Source organism: Eschrichtius robustus, chromosome 13 (genome assembly GCF_028021215.1).
Source record: "Eschrichtius robustus isolate mEscRob2 chromosome 13, mEscRob2.pri, whole genome shotgun sequence".
NCBI classification, from domain to species: Eukaryota; Metazoa; Chordata; class Mammalia; order Artiodactyla; family Eschrichtiidae; genus Eschrichtius; species Eschrichtius robustus.
Window position 1 is genome coordinate 43,573,681 of NC_090836.1, and position 16,399 is coordinate 43,590,079.

At 42.9% G+C, this 16,399-nt stretch overlaps 1 protein-coding gene across 1 annotated transcript in view; it reads left to right on the forward strand.

Annotated features, from left to right (window-relative positions):
- The window catches only part of SLC4A8 (solute carrier family 4 member 8), an 86,625-nt gene extending 71,168 nt beyond the window's left edge, over positions 1-15,457 (forward strand). The window contains exons 20-25 of the mRNA XM_068561875.1: positions 2,748-2,816; positions 6,426-6,599; positions 8,931-9,068; positions 11,098-11,189; positions 13,058-13,153; positions 14,300-15,457. Of these exons, the coding sequence (XP_068417976.1) occupies positions 2,748-2,816; positions 6,426-6,599; positions 8,931-9,068; positions 11,098-11,189; positions 13,058-13,153; positions 14,300-14,312 (582 nt within the window). The 3' untranslated portion in view covers positions 14,313-15,457. The remainder of the gene's footprint in view (positions 1-2,747; positions 2,817-6,425; positions 6,600-8,930; positions 9,069-11,097; positions 11,190-13,057; positions 13,154-14,299) is intronic.
- The last annotated feature ends 942 nt before the right edge of the window (positions 15,458-16,399 follow it).

Below are 16,399 nucleotides of genomic sequence, written 5' to 3' on the forward strand. Positions count from 1 at the left end.
GATAAGACAGATAAGATGTAGTTAAGAAAGTTAGTTAAGAAAGCAAACACGGTAATTACAGAATATGATATGTGATGAAAGGTAATATATAGTGCTCTGTGGTACTCTAGAGAATTAAGGGGAGGTGTTTTAGTTACTGTGGTCAGAGAAGGCCTCTCTAAGGAGATGGTATTTAAGATGAGATGGAGCCAGCCATGCCATGGATGGTGGGAGAGGGCATGGGGGAAGGGAGAAAAGCAGTCTAGACAGGCCCTGAGGTGGGAAATAGTGATATGTGTCCTAGGAGACACGGGGGCTCAAGGGTGTTGAGTTAAGGCAAGAGCACTGAGATGAGATTGAAGAGTGGGCAGGGGCAGATCATGCAGGGCCTCGCTGACACTGGTAAAGGTAACCTTCGACGGGTTTTAACAGGAGAGGGACGTGATCCGTTTAGTATTTTGAAAAGACTCTCTGGCTGGTATCTAGAGAATAAGTTTTTAGGGTTGAGGAAAAATAGAGGCAGAGAGACCGGTGAGTCTATTACAGGTGAGAGAGGATGGTGGCTTGGATGAGGAGGTTGGTAGTAGGGATGCATAGATATCTTGGAGGAGATCCAAAGGTCTTGCTGGTCGACTGGGTATGGAATGGGGTGAGGAAAATGGAAAAATCAAAATGCCTGCTGGGTTTCTGACTTGACCATCTGTGTTGAGAGTGGTGGCATTTAAGAGGGAGAAGACTGTACGAAGGAGGAAGTGATTTTGTAAGGGGTGGGCAGTGGTCAGATTTGAGTGAGATGTCGGGGAGGCATCTGAGTGAAGAGGCTAGAGGAGGTTTCTGGACTAAAAATATAAATGTGGGAGTCAACAGCACATCGGTGGTATTGAAAGCCAAAGGAGTGGATGAGGGAGAAAGGTAGATATAAAAGAGGAGGACTAGAGAGAAGAGCAGAGTCTAAGGAGAGCCGATATTTAATTTTATTTATTTAGTTATTTAGTTTTGGCTGTGTTGGGTCTTCGTTTCTGTGCAAGGGCTTTCTCTAGTTGCGGCAAGCGGGGGCCACTCTTCATCGTGGTGCGCGGGCCTCTCACTATCGTGGCGAGAGCCGATATTTAGAAGTTGGGTAGAGGAGGAGGTAGCAACAGAGACTCAGAGGAGCTGCCAGCGGCGGAGGGGGGACACCAGGAGGCCGTGATGTCAGGGAAGCCAAGCAAGGGGAGTGATTGGTCAGAAACTGTCTGGAAAGATGAAGACTAAATCAAGGCCATTGGGTCTGGCAACATGGAGGCCTAACGGGACTTGACAAGAGCAGATTCATTGGAACAATAGAGCAGAAGCCGAATGACAGGGGCCGAAGAGTAAATAGGTGGTGAGGAAGTAAAGGGCATGTGCATGTGGGCAGACAACTCTTTCAAGAGGTTTTTTTCTGTGAAGTGGAACAGAAAAATGGGCAGTGGCTGGTGTGACATGTGGGTGAAAAGAGGATTTTTGGACAGATGGAGCCACCTTGAAAATGAGAAAAAAAATTTTTTTGGTGGGTGTAAGACCTGCATCTGGGAAAAATGGAATAAAAAGGAAAGCTCTATCTGCAAGCCCCAACCATTCTGGAGCACTCACTTATCTCCTTTGCCTCCTTCTCCCTCTTTTTGATGAACTGTCAACCACCTCAGCCTGCACTGCAAATGCTATTTAAGGGTGAGAAGTGGGAGAGGTGGGAAAGGATTCTGAACCATCTTCCTGTCCTCTTACCTTCCACTTAATCTTGCCAACCCTCCTCATGGCCCTGCCTGCTTCTCCCCTCTCTCTCCCCAGCCCTAGGTGCCTCCGGTCTAGGTGCCATCTGGAGGAGCCCAAAGGTCGCTGCTCCTCTGGGAATGTAACCATGGAGGCCTGGTGGTGGGCACTGCCTGGCCTTCCTGTAACTGTCTCAGGGGGATTCTTTTAGGAAACCATTCAATAGTTCTTCCAACCAGGTTAGCACCAAATTGAGATGTCTACTCACTCTAGAGCTGGAGCAACGTAAAATCCAGTGGGGATTTTCTAGTTCAAAGAAGAATTATGTTTGGGAATGTTCTTTAGCCTCAGAATAAAAGCAAGTCGAGTTTAGTCTTTGCAACAAGACTTTCCTTGCCTTGATTCCATAGGCCTCATTACTCTGCCTCATAAAGTTGCTCTGAAAATTACCTAGATTGATATAATGTGGTAAGTGTGTATGTATATTCAAGTGCAGTAGAGTAATGTTGATATTTCTCCCCAAATTATTCCTTCGCTGATAAGATAACCTCCCTACTCCTGCCCTCAAGTCTCTGGTTAGTAAAAAAGCAAACGTTATTAGTCTGTATTAAAATACACCAAATCCCTGAGGAGATGATTCTGCGACTAGAAAAGATTTAAAAGGTTTCAGTTCTGTAAAAGAGATGTGTGTGTGTGTGTGTGTTTGTGTGTGTGTGTGTGTGTGTGTGTGTGTGTGTGCCCATTTCCCTGGAGGAGGAAGAGCCAGATGGGGAGAAGATGTGAGACCTATGATTTAACCAGGACCAGATTACACTTACGTGTAATCGTTTCATTTCAGAACAAAATGATTTTTATCATTGTCAGCTTCTGTTTTTGCTTCTACTTCTAAATCATGTAAAGGCAGCAGAAACGAATGCAGCATCTATGCAGTGATTTTGTGACTTTGCTTCTTTCTTGGAGATTTGGAAGTTTATATAATCTTGAGTGTGCTATGATACCAAATTTAATTTCTGCCCTTTCTGCCCTTTCGTCTTCAGTTTATCCCGATGCCGGTACTCTATGGAGTTTTCCTCTACATGGGAGTGTCTTCACTACAGGGAATTCAGGTATTTCATGGTTCAGCCAGGCAATGTCTTCTCTTGGTGAGCTCACCTGTCCTGACCAGGGAAAGACAGCCTCCCTAGGGGAGCACAAACCAGTTCTTGAGAAACCATTTCCTAGTCTTGCTGCTTCAGCTATTTTAGACATTTCTTTGGACATTGGGCAAAATAGGGTCATGTTGGCATGAGTGCACAGAGACTTTCAGGGTGGCCTGACTCAATGTCATGGTTCCAGTCATTCGTCAGTTATTCAACAGACAATTATCAGGCACGTATTAAACACATTTTGTCAGATGCTGGTAAACTTAGATCTGAAAGGTTGGTCAAGAACTAAACTGGCTTCCACACATGGACAACACTAGGTTTAGTGCCAGGCTAAAGTGTGAGGCGGGGGGGCGGGTTTAACTGGGGGTACATTGGTGAAGAGATTGGGGAGTCGTGGGAGCTGCTCCAGGTAAGCAGGTATTACTTCCTGTCACGCTCTGCCTTTTCCCATCTATCAACTCATTCCTCTGAGTCCTTTGAACAGAGAGAATCAGGAGCTAACTTGGGTACCCAGATAATTTGATAATTTAGCCACTTCTTATACTGGTGGCTCGTTCCTCTTTGTTATTTTACAATGTCTAGTGGTCACTCTTTTTTTTTTTTTTTTAATCATTCCCACTCTCTCTTTTTTTTAAAAAATATTTATTTATTTATTTATTTGGTAGCACTGAGTCTTAGTTGTGGCAGGCAGGCTCCTTAGCTGTGGCTCGCTGGCCCCTTAGTTGCGGCATGCAATCTCTTAGTTGCGACATGCAACCTCTTAGTTGCAGCACGCATGTGGGCTCTAGTTCCCTGACCAGGGATTGAACCCAGGCCCCCTGCATTGGGAGTGTGGAGTCTTATCCACTGCGCCACCAGGGAAGCCCTAGTGGTCACTCTTATACACTGAGTTCTAATGTGACTTTGGGCAGGTTATTTATTTATTTAAAATTAATTTTTATTGGAGTAGAGTTGCTTTACAATGTTGTGTTTGTTTCTGCTGTACAGCAAAGTGAATCAGCTATATGTATACATATATCCACTCTTTTTTAGATTTCCTTCCCATTTAGGTCACCACAGATCACTGAGTAGAGTTCCCTGTGCTCTACCGTAGGTTCTCATTAGTTATCTATTTTATACATAGTAGTGCATGTATGTCAATCCCAATCTCCCATTTCATCCCACCCCGCCCCCGCCTTAGTAACCATAAGTTTGTTCTCTACATCTGTGACTCGTATTTCTGCTTTGCAAATAAGTTCATCTATACCATTTTTCTAGATTCCACATATAAGCGATATTATACGATATTTGTTTTTCTCTTTCTGACTTACTTCACTCTGTGTGACAGTCTCTAGGTCCATCCACATCTCTGCAAATGGCACTATTTTGTTCCTTTTTATGGCTGAGTAATATTCCATTGTATATATATATATATACCACATCTTCTTTATCCATTCCTCTGTCAATGGACATTTAGGTTGCTTCCATGTCCTGGCTGTTGTAAATAGAGCTGCAGTGACCATCGAGGTGCATGCATCCTTTCGAATTATGGTTTTCTCCAGGTATATGCCTAGGAGTGGGATTGCTGGGTCACATGGTAGCTCTATTTTTAGTTTTTTAAGGAACCCCCATACTGTTCTCCATACTGGCTGTACCAATTTGCATTCCCACCAACAGTGCAGCAGGGTTCCCTTTTCTCCACACCCTCTCCAGCATTTATTGTTTGTAGATTTTTTGATGACAGCCATTCTGACCGGTGTGAGGTGATACCTCATTGTAGGTTTGATTTGCATTTCTCTAATAATTTGTGATGTTGAGCATCTTTTCATGTGCCTCTTGGCCATCTGTATGTCTTTGGTGAAATCTCTATTTAGGTCTTCTGCCCATTTTTTGATTGGGTTGTTTGTTTTTTTGATATTGAGCTGCGTGAGCTATTTGTATATTTTGGAGATTAATCCCTTGTCAGTCGCTTCATTTGCAAATATTTTCTCTCATTTTGAGGGTTATCTTTTCGTTTTGTTTATAGTTTCCTTTGCTGTGCAAAAGCTTTTAAGTTTAATTAGGTCCCATTTATTTATTTTTGTTTTTATTTTCGTTACTCTAGGTGGTGGATCGAAAAAGATCTTGCTGTGATTTATGTCAAAGAGTGTTCTGCCTATATTTTCCTCTAAGAGCTTTATAGTATCTGGCCTTACATTTAGGTCTTTAATCCATTTTGAGTTTATTTTTGTGTATGGTGTCAGGGAGTGTTCTAATTTCATTCTTTTACGTGTAGCTGTCCAGTTTTCCCAGCACTACTTACGAAGAAACTGTCTTTTCTCTATTATATACTCCTGCCTCCTTTGTCATGGATTAGGTGGCCACAGGTGCGTGGGTTTATCTCTGGACTTTCTGCCGAGTTCTGTTTGATCTATATTTCTGTTTTGTGTGCCAGTACCATACTGTTTTGATCATTGTAGCTTCGTAGTATAGTCTGAAGTCAGGGAGCCTGATTCCTCCAACTCCTGGGCAGGTTATTTAATCTCTTTGGGACTCTGTTTTCTTTTTATTATATAAGATGGTCATATTTTCTATATCCAGAATGTTATGAGATTTCCTTTTTTTAAAAATAAATTTATTTATTTATTCTTGTCTGAGTTGTGTCTTTGTTGCTGCGCGCGGGCTTTCTCTAGTTGCAGCGAGTGGGGGCTACTCTTCTTTGTGGTGTGCGGGCTTCTCATTGTGGTGGCTTCTCTTGTTTCGGAGCACGGGCTCTAGGCACGTGGGCTTCAGTAGTTGCGGCTCACGGGCTCTAGAGCGCAGGCTCAGTAGTTGTGACACATGGGCTTAGTTGCTCCGTGGCATGTGGGATCTTCCCCGATCAGCGCTCGAACCTGTGTCCCCTGCATTGGCAGGTGGATTCTTAACCACTGTGCCACCAGGGAAGCCCTATGAGATTTCATTTTATCTTTTTACTTTTTTAAAAATATATATATTTTTTGAACATTTTATTTATTTATTTATTTGGTTGCGCAGAGTCTTAGTTGTGGCAGGTGGGCTCCTTAGTTGTGGCTTGCCAGCTCCTTAGTTGAGGCACATGGGCTCCTCAGTTGTGGCACACAAACTTTTTAGTTGCGGCATGCATGTGGGATCTAGTTCCCTGACTAGGGATCAAACCTGGGTCCCCTGCATTGGGAGCGCAGAGTCTTAACCACTATGCCACCAAGGAAGTCCCTATCTTTTTAGTTTAAATAATCAGTGAAAAGCTCCAAACTCCTCAGAGAACAAATAAGAGATTTGGTCTTTTAAGCAGAAAGATACCACTGGCTTATTTTGTTTTCAACACTCCCTGAGAAAGATCTCTCTCAGGAGCTACAGCGTGGGAGAGGAGAGAGAAAGCTGAACCCAGAATTAGAAGAGATAGGTTCAAATTTTGACTGTCACTTACCAACCTTGTGCAAATTACCTGTTCTCTTTGAGACTCAGTTTCCCCTTCTGTCAGGTAGAAACGGTATTGCCCACCTTTCGGAGCAGGTGATATAAGAGATATGAATGGGATTACCGAGGCCCGGAGAAACCACCTGAAAATAAATGCCAGTTCCCTCCTTTCAGTTCTTTGATCGTCTGAAGCTCTTTGGGATGCCTGCAAAGCACCAGCCAGACTTCATCTACCTTCGGCACGTGCCGCTGCGCAAAGTGCACCTCTTCACCCTCATCCAGCTGACCTGCCTCATCCTGCTCTGGGTCATCAAGGCATCTCCAGCTGCCATTGTCTTTCCAATGATGGTGAGTTTTAAAAGGTATTATTCTTTATTTTAAAAAACAGTGATAAAATATACATAACGTAAAACTTACCGTCTTCGCTATATTTAAGTGTACAGTTCAGTGGCATTAAGTACGTTCACATTGTTGTGCAACCATCACCACCATTCACCTCCAGAACGTTTTTCATCTTGCAGAACTGAATCTCTGTACCGATTAAACAATAACTCCCCATTTCTCCCTCCCCTTAGTCCCTGGAAAGCACCATTCTAGTTTCTGTCTCTGTGAATTTGACTCCTCTAGTTACCTCATGTGAGTGGAATCGCAGTATTTTTCCTTTTGTGACTGTCTTGTTTTGCTTAGCGTAATAACGTCTTCAAGGTTCATCCATGTTGTGGCATGGCGGGTTTTTTTGGATAACAGCCATCCTAATGGGTGTGAGTTGGTATCTCATTGTGGTTTTGATTTCCCTAATAATTAGTGATGTTGAGCATCTTTTCGTGTGCTTATTGGCTATTTGTATATCATCTTTGGAGAAATGTCTATTCAAGTCCTTTGCCCGTTTTAAAATAAGGTGGTATGTCTTTTTCTTGTTGAGTTTTAGGAGTTCTCTATATATTCTGGATATTAATCCTTTATTGATGGTGAGTTTTTGTTTTTTGGTCGGTCTTTGCAGGAGCAGCATTATTTTGGGGACCTTGAGGGGTGGATGCATGTGTGTAGTAGTTTACCATGTTTACTTTTTTTTTTTTTTACCATGTTTACTTTTAAGGCTACTAGTCTGCCTGTCTGTCTGTCTGAATTTCTTTCTCTCTCTCTCTCTTTCTTTCATGTGTCTGACATGGAGAGGACTCTTCATGTTTGCAGTAACTTCCATATTACCTCAAAGCAATATGGTTCCTATTTAGAACTTGCTGCAATCAGAAGTGTCTATAGTGGTGGAAATGCACCATTTCAAGCCACTGGGAAAGAGGAAGAGGTTGGTCTAGCACTGATAAGTGACTGGGACATCCTTGCCTCTTTTCTAACTGAAGCAAGTGCTTTGGAAAGGAGAGCAGGAAAGCTGAACTGTGTGGTTCAGCAACAGGTGACAACCTGTTTTCTAAAACCAGGGTGATGATGAAATTCTTGCCACCTGACCACCTCACTGTTCCATCTTGTCCTCTTGATGCCTTCCTCTCGCTGGCTCACTCTGTGTCATGAGGATGCTGAGATTTCAGTGGGCTGTTTGAAAGTTACCCAAAGGGTGGGCCTCAAAAGGGAAAAGCCAATGAGGGTAATGTCTGGTACTCATTTAGGTACTTTTGAACTCTGTCTTACTGGGAGAATATTCAAGGGTGAGGAATCTTCGGGGTTCTTTTCCCCTAATCTCCTAGATATATACCCTCCTGATGGGTTTCTCAATTTTGTCAGAATACCTGTAGAGTTCTGCATTTGGGTGTTATGTTCAGGGCTTGAGTGTTTGGTTAAAGAAATAGCAAATTCCTGGCAACTCCTGGAAGGGATACTATCAATTTTGGCTGTTTTTGGAAAATAGTCATTGAAATTAGGGAGAAATGAGTTTAATTAGCCTGATTTGCTCCATGCCTGGTCCAGTCACCCAATTTAGCTGGTGAATACCAGTCAGTCCAGGCAGGTCATTCTGGGTTATTATTGGTTCTCCTTTGGCTGCAATGGCCCTCATGGGGAGAAAGTGGGGCAGCAGTTGAGATCCCTGGTCGTTTCCATTGAGGAAATTAGCTGTCAGATTTTAGGTAAGTCACTTTCTCTCCCTGGGCCTCAGTTTCCTCATTTATAAAATGAGTGTCAAGCCAGGCCAGAGGGCAGAGACAAAAATCACTAGAGATCCATGATGCAGGCATAGAGCAAGGATTTTGTGAGTAAATGTATAGGCAGAGGATCAGAGGAAATCCAGACGGCCCTTCAAGGCCCTCTCACCGCCTGGTGACCCATGTTTGGTTTGAGCTTGGCTGGCCCCACCAAAGCCATCTCCTGGAGAGGTTCGCCACCCTGAGGCTGCCCGGTAGCCCTTCCTGCTGGCCTCAGGCCAGGGGAAGGCAGCTCCTAGGGCCATCTGCCGATGAAGTGTTCCTCTTTTCAATAAAGGAATTAAATTAGTTCAGTTAGGGAATCATTAAGTTGTAAGGTTGTTATGATGAGAGTTAAATAAACTATTGTATAGAAAACACTTAACTTAGTATCTGGTTCAGAGAGCCTCAGTAAAGGCAAATATTATGATTATTATGAGTTTGATCTTGCTTGACATGTTCTAGTCTGCTGTGAAAATAAGACTTTGCTTTTAAACTCCAGGGAGGAAATGAGCCCCTTTAATTCACTTTCTTTATTTTTCTTCAGGTTCTGGCCTTGGTCTTTGTCAGGAAAGTCATGGATCTCTGTTTCTCTAAGCGGGAGCTGAGCTGGTTAGATGATCTCATGCCGGAAAGCAAAAAGAAGAAGTTGGATGATGCCAAAAAGAAGGCCAAGGAGGAAGAGGTCATGGTTCTTGCGCCAACTGCAGACTTTGGGGCAGCTTCGAATTACAGAACATAGGAAGGGCCACGTGAAAAGTCAGCATGTCTCGAATCGCAAGGGTTATGTTTAGGAGTGGGGAAGATTACTCCAAAGATATTCTTAGCTGATGTCTGTCCTTCATCTTCAGACTTGATAACCGGTTGTTTTCCCTCTGTTTGTCTACGGTCTACTCATCAGGTTCACACTTAGAATATGAACGTGGAATCCACTCTTATTATCAGAGCAAATGGTTCATGTTCTCCCAAAGGTCTAATTTGACAAGTATACAAAACCTATTATCTTCCAAGAGTATTTGTTACGTACCTAACTGCAGGGGTTGTTGTGGTTCGCAAAGATAACTTGCATAGGACTTTCTGTCCTTCCTCATTTCCCTCAGCACTTGGCATCTGCCATCCACACAATGGACCTTCAATCAGTGGCCTATACGTGCAAAGAATGGATGTGTAGCAAAATGAAAATACCAGTCCAAGAATGAGCCTGAAAGTATTTCCAAATACAGTTAGTGCCTGAAATAGTGTCCTTTGAAATTCATTTTAAAGCAATTATTTTCCTAAAATCTTGAATTTTAAAAATCTTGTATTATTTTTTCAAGCATTATTGAGATATAACTGATATATAATATAGTGTAAGTTTAAGGTGTACAATGCAATGATTCGATATATGTATATACTGTGAAATGATTACCACAATAGGGTTACTTAACACATGTATCACCTCACATACTCACATTTGTGTGTGTGTGTGTGTGTGTGTGTGTGTGTGTTGAGAAATTTTAAAATCTAATCTCAGCAATTTTCAAATATACAATAGAGTATTGTTAACTATAGATACCATGCTGGATATTATATCCCCAGAACTTATTCAGCTCATTGGCCACCTTCACCCATCCCTGCCCCCTATGGCTGGCAACCACCAGGCATTTCTGCTCTCTGTTTCTATGACCTCGGTTGTTTTAGATTCCACATGAAAGTGAGATTATACAGTATTTGTCTTTCTCTCTCTGACTTATTTCACTTAGCATAATGCCCTCAAATTTCATTCATGTTGTTGTAAATGGTGGGATTTTCTTCTTTTTTAATGGCTGAATAGTATTCCATTTTGTGTGTGTGTGTGTGTGTGTGTGTGTGTGTGTGTATTTTATTGTGGAACATTTCAAACATATACAAAGGTAGAAAGAACAGTCAGTATTAATAGTTCCCCAATTGCCTTATTATTATTATTATTATTATTATTATTTTAATTAATTTATTTTTTAAATTTATTTTTACGGCTGTGTTGGGTCTTCATTTCTGTGTGAGGGCTTTCTCTAGTCGTGGCAAGCGGGGGCCACTCTTCATCGTGGTGCGTGGGCCTCTCACTAGCGCGGCCTCTCTTGTTGGCGGAGCACAGGCTCCAGACGCGCAGGCTCAGTAGTTGTGGCTCACGGGCCCAGTCGCTCCGCGGCATGTGGGATCTTCCCAGACCAGGGCTCGAACCCGTGTCCCCTGCATTGGCAGGCAGACTCTCAACCACTGCGCCACCAGGGAAGCCCCCTTATTATTATTTTTAAACATCCGTTTGAATCAGGATCCAGTAAGGTTCATATATTGCAATTGGTTGATATATTTTAAAAATTTCTTTTGGGGTTCCCCTCCTGTCTTTTTTGTCTTTGACCTACAGGGTTTCCTGCCATTTAGATTTTACTAAATATAACTTTTGGTATCATTTAACATGTTCTCTGTCTCCTATGTTTCCAGTAAATTGGTAGTTGTATTTAAAGGTTTACTCAGATTCAGGTTCTTTTTTTTTTTTTTAATACTATTCCATACGTACAGATATTGGGTTGTCTCTCTTTTTGTGGTGAGTCAGATCTATGAAAGACCATAATTATACTCTCTTATAATAAATGTGAGAGAAAATTAGGTAGAAATTATGGTGATTGAAAAATGGGCTGGTGTAGACTATTGGTTTCATTTGATCTAAGATAAAATAATGTCTCCTTTTCTTGCAGGAGGCTGAGAAAATGTTAGAAATGGGGGGAGACAAGTTCCCCTTAGAGAGCAGGAAGTTACTAAGTAGTCCTGGAAAGAACAACAGTTTCAGGTAAGACTCCCCCAGCCCCAAGGAGTTGACTGTTTTGGTGGTTGTGTAAATGTTCTGGCTTTGTGATGGGGGCTGTGTCACAAATGCAGCTGCTGGTATAAAGAGCTAAACATTCAGCCTCCCGGTTCCAGCCTGTGAAAACACCATTCCTTTCCCGGTTTTGTGAGGGCCTACCATGCATTGGGCACTATGCCAGGTGCTGGGAATCACAGGAGGACGGAGCTACGGGAGCCCATGTGCTCCCCAAACCAGTGGTCCTTCTGCCTCTCTCTGCCACCTTCCAAAGGTGAATAGGATGTAGTCTTTGCTTCTCAGCCTGGTGGGCATGAAATTCCCATGCTTAGGCAAGCCGTTGGGGGCTGGGCAGAGGCAGCCCCTTCCAGCTTGGCTCATGGCGGCTACAGTCCTAGGAGCCAAGGGGGAACCGAACTGGGATTCCCCAAATTCCTTACTTCTGCCAGCGATCTTAGCCCTTTGATCTGTTGAACCTGTTGCTCACCACAAATCACAGGAAGCTAAACTGGTCCATTTGCGGTTTCATTCCTGGTGTTTTGTTTCCGCTTTGGAAGAGGAACACAGAAGCTGAAAGAAGCTCAGAGGTGGAGAGGGTACAGAAAAGGAAGAGAGAGGGGATCTGGGTTATCTAGATGCTAGATAATTTACTGCTGAGTTATTGAATTGATTGTGGTTTATACTGAGGGGGAGATGAGGAAAGTCTTTTCTTTGGTTATTTATTTATTTATTTATGACTGCTAAAAATCGTATATATTTAAGGTGTGTAACATTATATATATATATGTAAAATGATTACTACAATTAAACTAACAACATATCCATCACTTACTGTACTTACCATTCTTTTTTGTGTGTAGTGAGAACACTTGAGATCTACTTTCTTAGCCAATTTCAAGTGTACAATACATTATTATTAACTATAGTCACCCTGCCTTACATTGTCTGCAGAACTTACTCATAACTGAAAGTTTGTACCCTTTGATCAGTATCTCCCCTTTTCGCCCACCCCCCAGCCTCTGGTAACCACCATTCTGCTCTCCGTTGCTATGAGTTCAATTTTTTTTAACTTACCCCAAAGAAATGGAATCTTTGATCTTTAAGAAACTTTCTGTAAGTTGTCATGAAAGGAGCCATAGGCTTTGCATTCTCTACGGCAAAGCAGGACTCATGTTCCTTCTCTAGCAGGTGCTGCCTCCCCTCTTGGCCTTTTAGAAGGAGAGTCTGGCATGTGGAAGAGTTTAGAGTACTGGCGGGGTGGGGGGTGAGGGGGTGGGTCTAGGAGACCAAGGACTGGATTCAAGGTCTTGATTCTCCACTTACTGACGTCTGACCTTGGACAATCTCTTAACCCTATGAGCTTTGGTTTCTACACATTCAAAATGAGGATGTTAATAATCTCTGATACTGTGATAGTTAAGATAATATATTGTAACAGTCCTTTGTAAACTACAAATGGAAAAGATCCGGCCATGTAAATGAGAAAATGAACAAAGAGTGCTTAGCACCGTGCCTGGCACACAGCAAGCGCTCCCTAAGTGGTAGCTCCTGTTGCTGCCACTTCCGGCATCATAGCGCTGTCACCAGCATCCCCAGAGGGGCCCTTCAAAGGAGAGCAGAACTGTGGGGGGCAGGGCTGGCCGCTAGCCGGCACCCCGGCCCAGCCCTCAGCTCTGACTCACGGGCCACCTTGCTTCTCGACATTCCGACCATCTGGTTCCCAGTGCTCCCGAGAGCTGTGCGACAAGCTCCCTCACGCCTCACCTTTTCCCTTCTGGTGGGTAGCGGGCATCATAGACTGAGATGTAGACCTTATTTGTATGTCTGACATTGACTGTCCTAAGCATTGATTTCAGATGTGACCCCTCTGAGATTAATATATCTGATGAAATGCCTAAAACCACAGTCTGGAAAGCTCTCAGTATGAATTCTGGAAACACAAAGGAAAAGAGGTATAATTGCTGATTTTTATTTCTGACTTTTAAAACTAGCAATCATGTTGAAAGTAAAATATGTTTTAGTTGTAAAGCTGAATTTATCCATTAATAGCACATCTAGGATTGTTGCTAACCCCACAGAATAGCTATAAGCCTAAGAAAAGCAAAAATGTTTTCTAACTATTTGAGCAGATATGCTGGTTTGAGCTGCCCATTTACCCAGGCCCAAAGTCAGGATGGAATTATTTTGGAATGGAAATTTGCTTTATCTGTTTTGTTCCCTTAATCCTCTTTCTAGTTCCCATTTCAAAATCTGTAGAGCATCTCTTTGGTTATTGCAACCACACAAACTGGAAAATCCTTAAAATATTTGGATAGTGTTGATAGTATTGATACAGACTTTAATAACCTATTTAACTTATTCCATAATGAGAATTATTGTCAAGTAAAGATTTTGAAATATTAAATTGTAACGGTTTTCTTACTTTGGAAACTAAATTCTGAGTATTGTTTGTCAGTAGCATAGATCAATTTTTAATCTGGTTAATGAAAAAAATGGAAAGACTTGAGGCATTTTTGCCTACACTGAAGTAGGCTATGTACTCAAATTACATGAATAATTTGGTCCAAACACTAAGTCATCAGATAACCGAAGGTAAAATCTTAGGTCTTATTAAAGGCAACTTTTCTAGTTAAAAAAATAAAATAAAGCCGTAGGGTAGGTTAGGGGACTTGGCTTAGCTATTAATTCCATGTGTAACCTGGTAGACCACTGTTTCTGGTACTCGGTTTATTCAGTTGTGAAATGGGGGTAATAATAACTGTCTCACTCATACAGCTGCTCTGAGGAGAAACTGATGTGCTTTGGAAAGTCACAGCCACCAGTGGGTGGTAGTGATGGGCTATTTCATCGAATGGGTTAAAAGAAGTCTGTACTGAATGTGAGTGAAATATAGAATCTTGTTTCCTTCAGAGGAAAATCCAGGCAGCTGTCGAAATGTATAACGCACATGGTTATTTTTAGTTGAGAACTAGTCTACTTGTAAATGAACTTAAAATATAGCCAGATCCAAATTGTGGTGACATCTTCAAAGTATTGTGTTAAAAGCAGGAATGAATCATGTGTTCCCTTTTTTGTCTAATTGTAACACTTTTATTCAGTCTCTTCAACTAAAAGTCTTTGCTGAGATGGAGGATGTGGGCCGTGAGGTGCCACAGGGAAGTTCTGGTTACAGAGAAGATGACGAGTGTCTCAGAGAAGAAGCGAGCCCAAGTCTGGCCCTGTCCTTGGTCCTGTCCAAGCCACGCGAGCATTCAGTTATTGGTGGTGTGCGTCGGAGGGCATTGCCTGGTATGAGTGTGGAAGCAGAAGACCACCTCCCGTTGGTACTTCTCCTCTTCCTTCTCTTTCTCTTCAGGACTGCCACCACTGAAGACCCAGCTTCCCATTTGCCAGACATTTCCTCTGAAACCCTCTGCTGGCCTGCTGAGCCGTATGGATCCATTCTGCCACTGAGGATTTCCTCAGTGAGGTCCCTCTTGCTCAAGGACAGGGTGAGGAAGTAGGAGGAGAGCGGAGAGGAAAAGGAAGCCTCCCCAGTCCCATAGTGACTGCAGGGTCCTGGGCAGCCCCGGGCCTTGGTTTGGTTGCCTGCTCTGGGGGATGCTGGTCAGACCCAGAGGCCACCAGGAGGGTCTGCTCCTAGGAGGGTCAGCGCCCTGGGCGTTGGCAGTGCTCACCACCACAGCCAGAAGATGCCTCCGGCCTGGTGCATTTTCATCGCTCCCTAACAGCAGCCCGCATAGCTCAGCAAGAACCTTGGATGATGAAAGGGCCAAGAGGGACATTGAAGTTGCTTAGCTCAGACAGGAAAAGGCCTGGGGGAAAATCAGTGGTGGTGAGTGAGGATGAGCAGCTCCTCTTGACTTCATTGATAGAGTAAGAGAACAAGCTTCAGTGGCTACAGAAGGAATTAGTTTAGACACCAGGAAGGACTTCCTAGGCTGAAGATTTGTCATAGTGTCTGCTTTCTAGGTATCTGGGAAAGGTTTGAATGTAGTCATTTGTGAGTAGAAAAGGAGATAAGGTTTTTTAATTGGCCATGTTGTGGAAACATCCATGTCCTGCTGCTGTCTCTTGAGAACACACTCTGATTCCATTCCTGGAGAGATCCAAGTGCTTACATAACGTCTCCTTAGCTGCCTTAGTAGCAAACCATCACCAACCCAATGGACCAAACCACCTTCATCATCCTGGATTTTTTTGTTGGCAGATGTTCTGACTTTCAGATGTAAAAAGCCACACTGGGAAATGAACTGTAAGTGGTGAAATTAATTTTGGTATTTAGTTTAAAACTATATTTATAGTTTCTGTCTCCTCTTCTCTTTTGCAATGAATATCGAGGGTTTGGGCTCCATTGTGTATAGACTTTCCCTTCCTTTGTGCACAGAATGTGACTAGCAAGCATGTCGGTACCCAGGGGATCTGATCAGTTCAGTTTCCATCCTGGAAAATAATTGTACAGTGGGACCGTCCCTCGGTGTGCTCTCCTTTCATAGGTGAAGAGTTGGCTACGTAACTTTATTGAATTTTGCATTCCTTAGACTCATAAATATATTAATGTAGTCTTACTCTTAGGACCTTTGATATTGAAGGAATCCTGCCTTTTCCTATTTCCCTATCTCTTAGAGTCAGTCCTTTTAATACACAGATGATCTTCAAAATATTTAACAACTGGTACAGGATGGGCACCAACCACTCAGAACGGATGCCTGCTGTAAACAAGCAGTATGTGTGGCCATACCAGTGCCTATTGGCTGAACGTCACGCTGCTTTCAAATATTAAAATGACATCCCTTTGAATTGTGGGTATTGTTCCTGGCTTGTCTGATTTCTACTCACAAGGTTGTTTCAGGGACAGCCTCGGCATCCTTTCATATGGTGCAGACAGGAACAGGCATGCTTCTTTGAACTACATGGGCATTAAAATCTTTGAGAGCCAAAGCTTCACATTTTATCACTTTAGGATAAATGTAACACTGTACCCGTTTACCTACCTAATTTAGAAAAATCATAAGGCAACCTGTCACTGGGAAAAGCTTTCTTGCTGACTTTCCCTGTCCCTCTCTGCTTCCTTGAGCTTGCCTCCTTTTTCATCTTCTCTGTTCCCTGAGGACATCCCCCGCTTTTCTTCCCCCATCTTGCCCCGCCCATCTTTTCCTGCCACTTCTGTATAGGGAGGGTGGTGACCGCTTCACCTG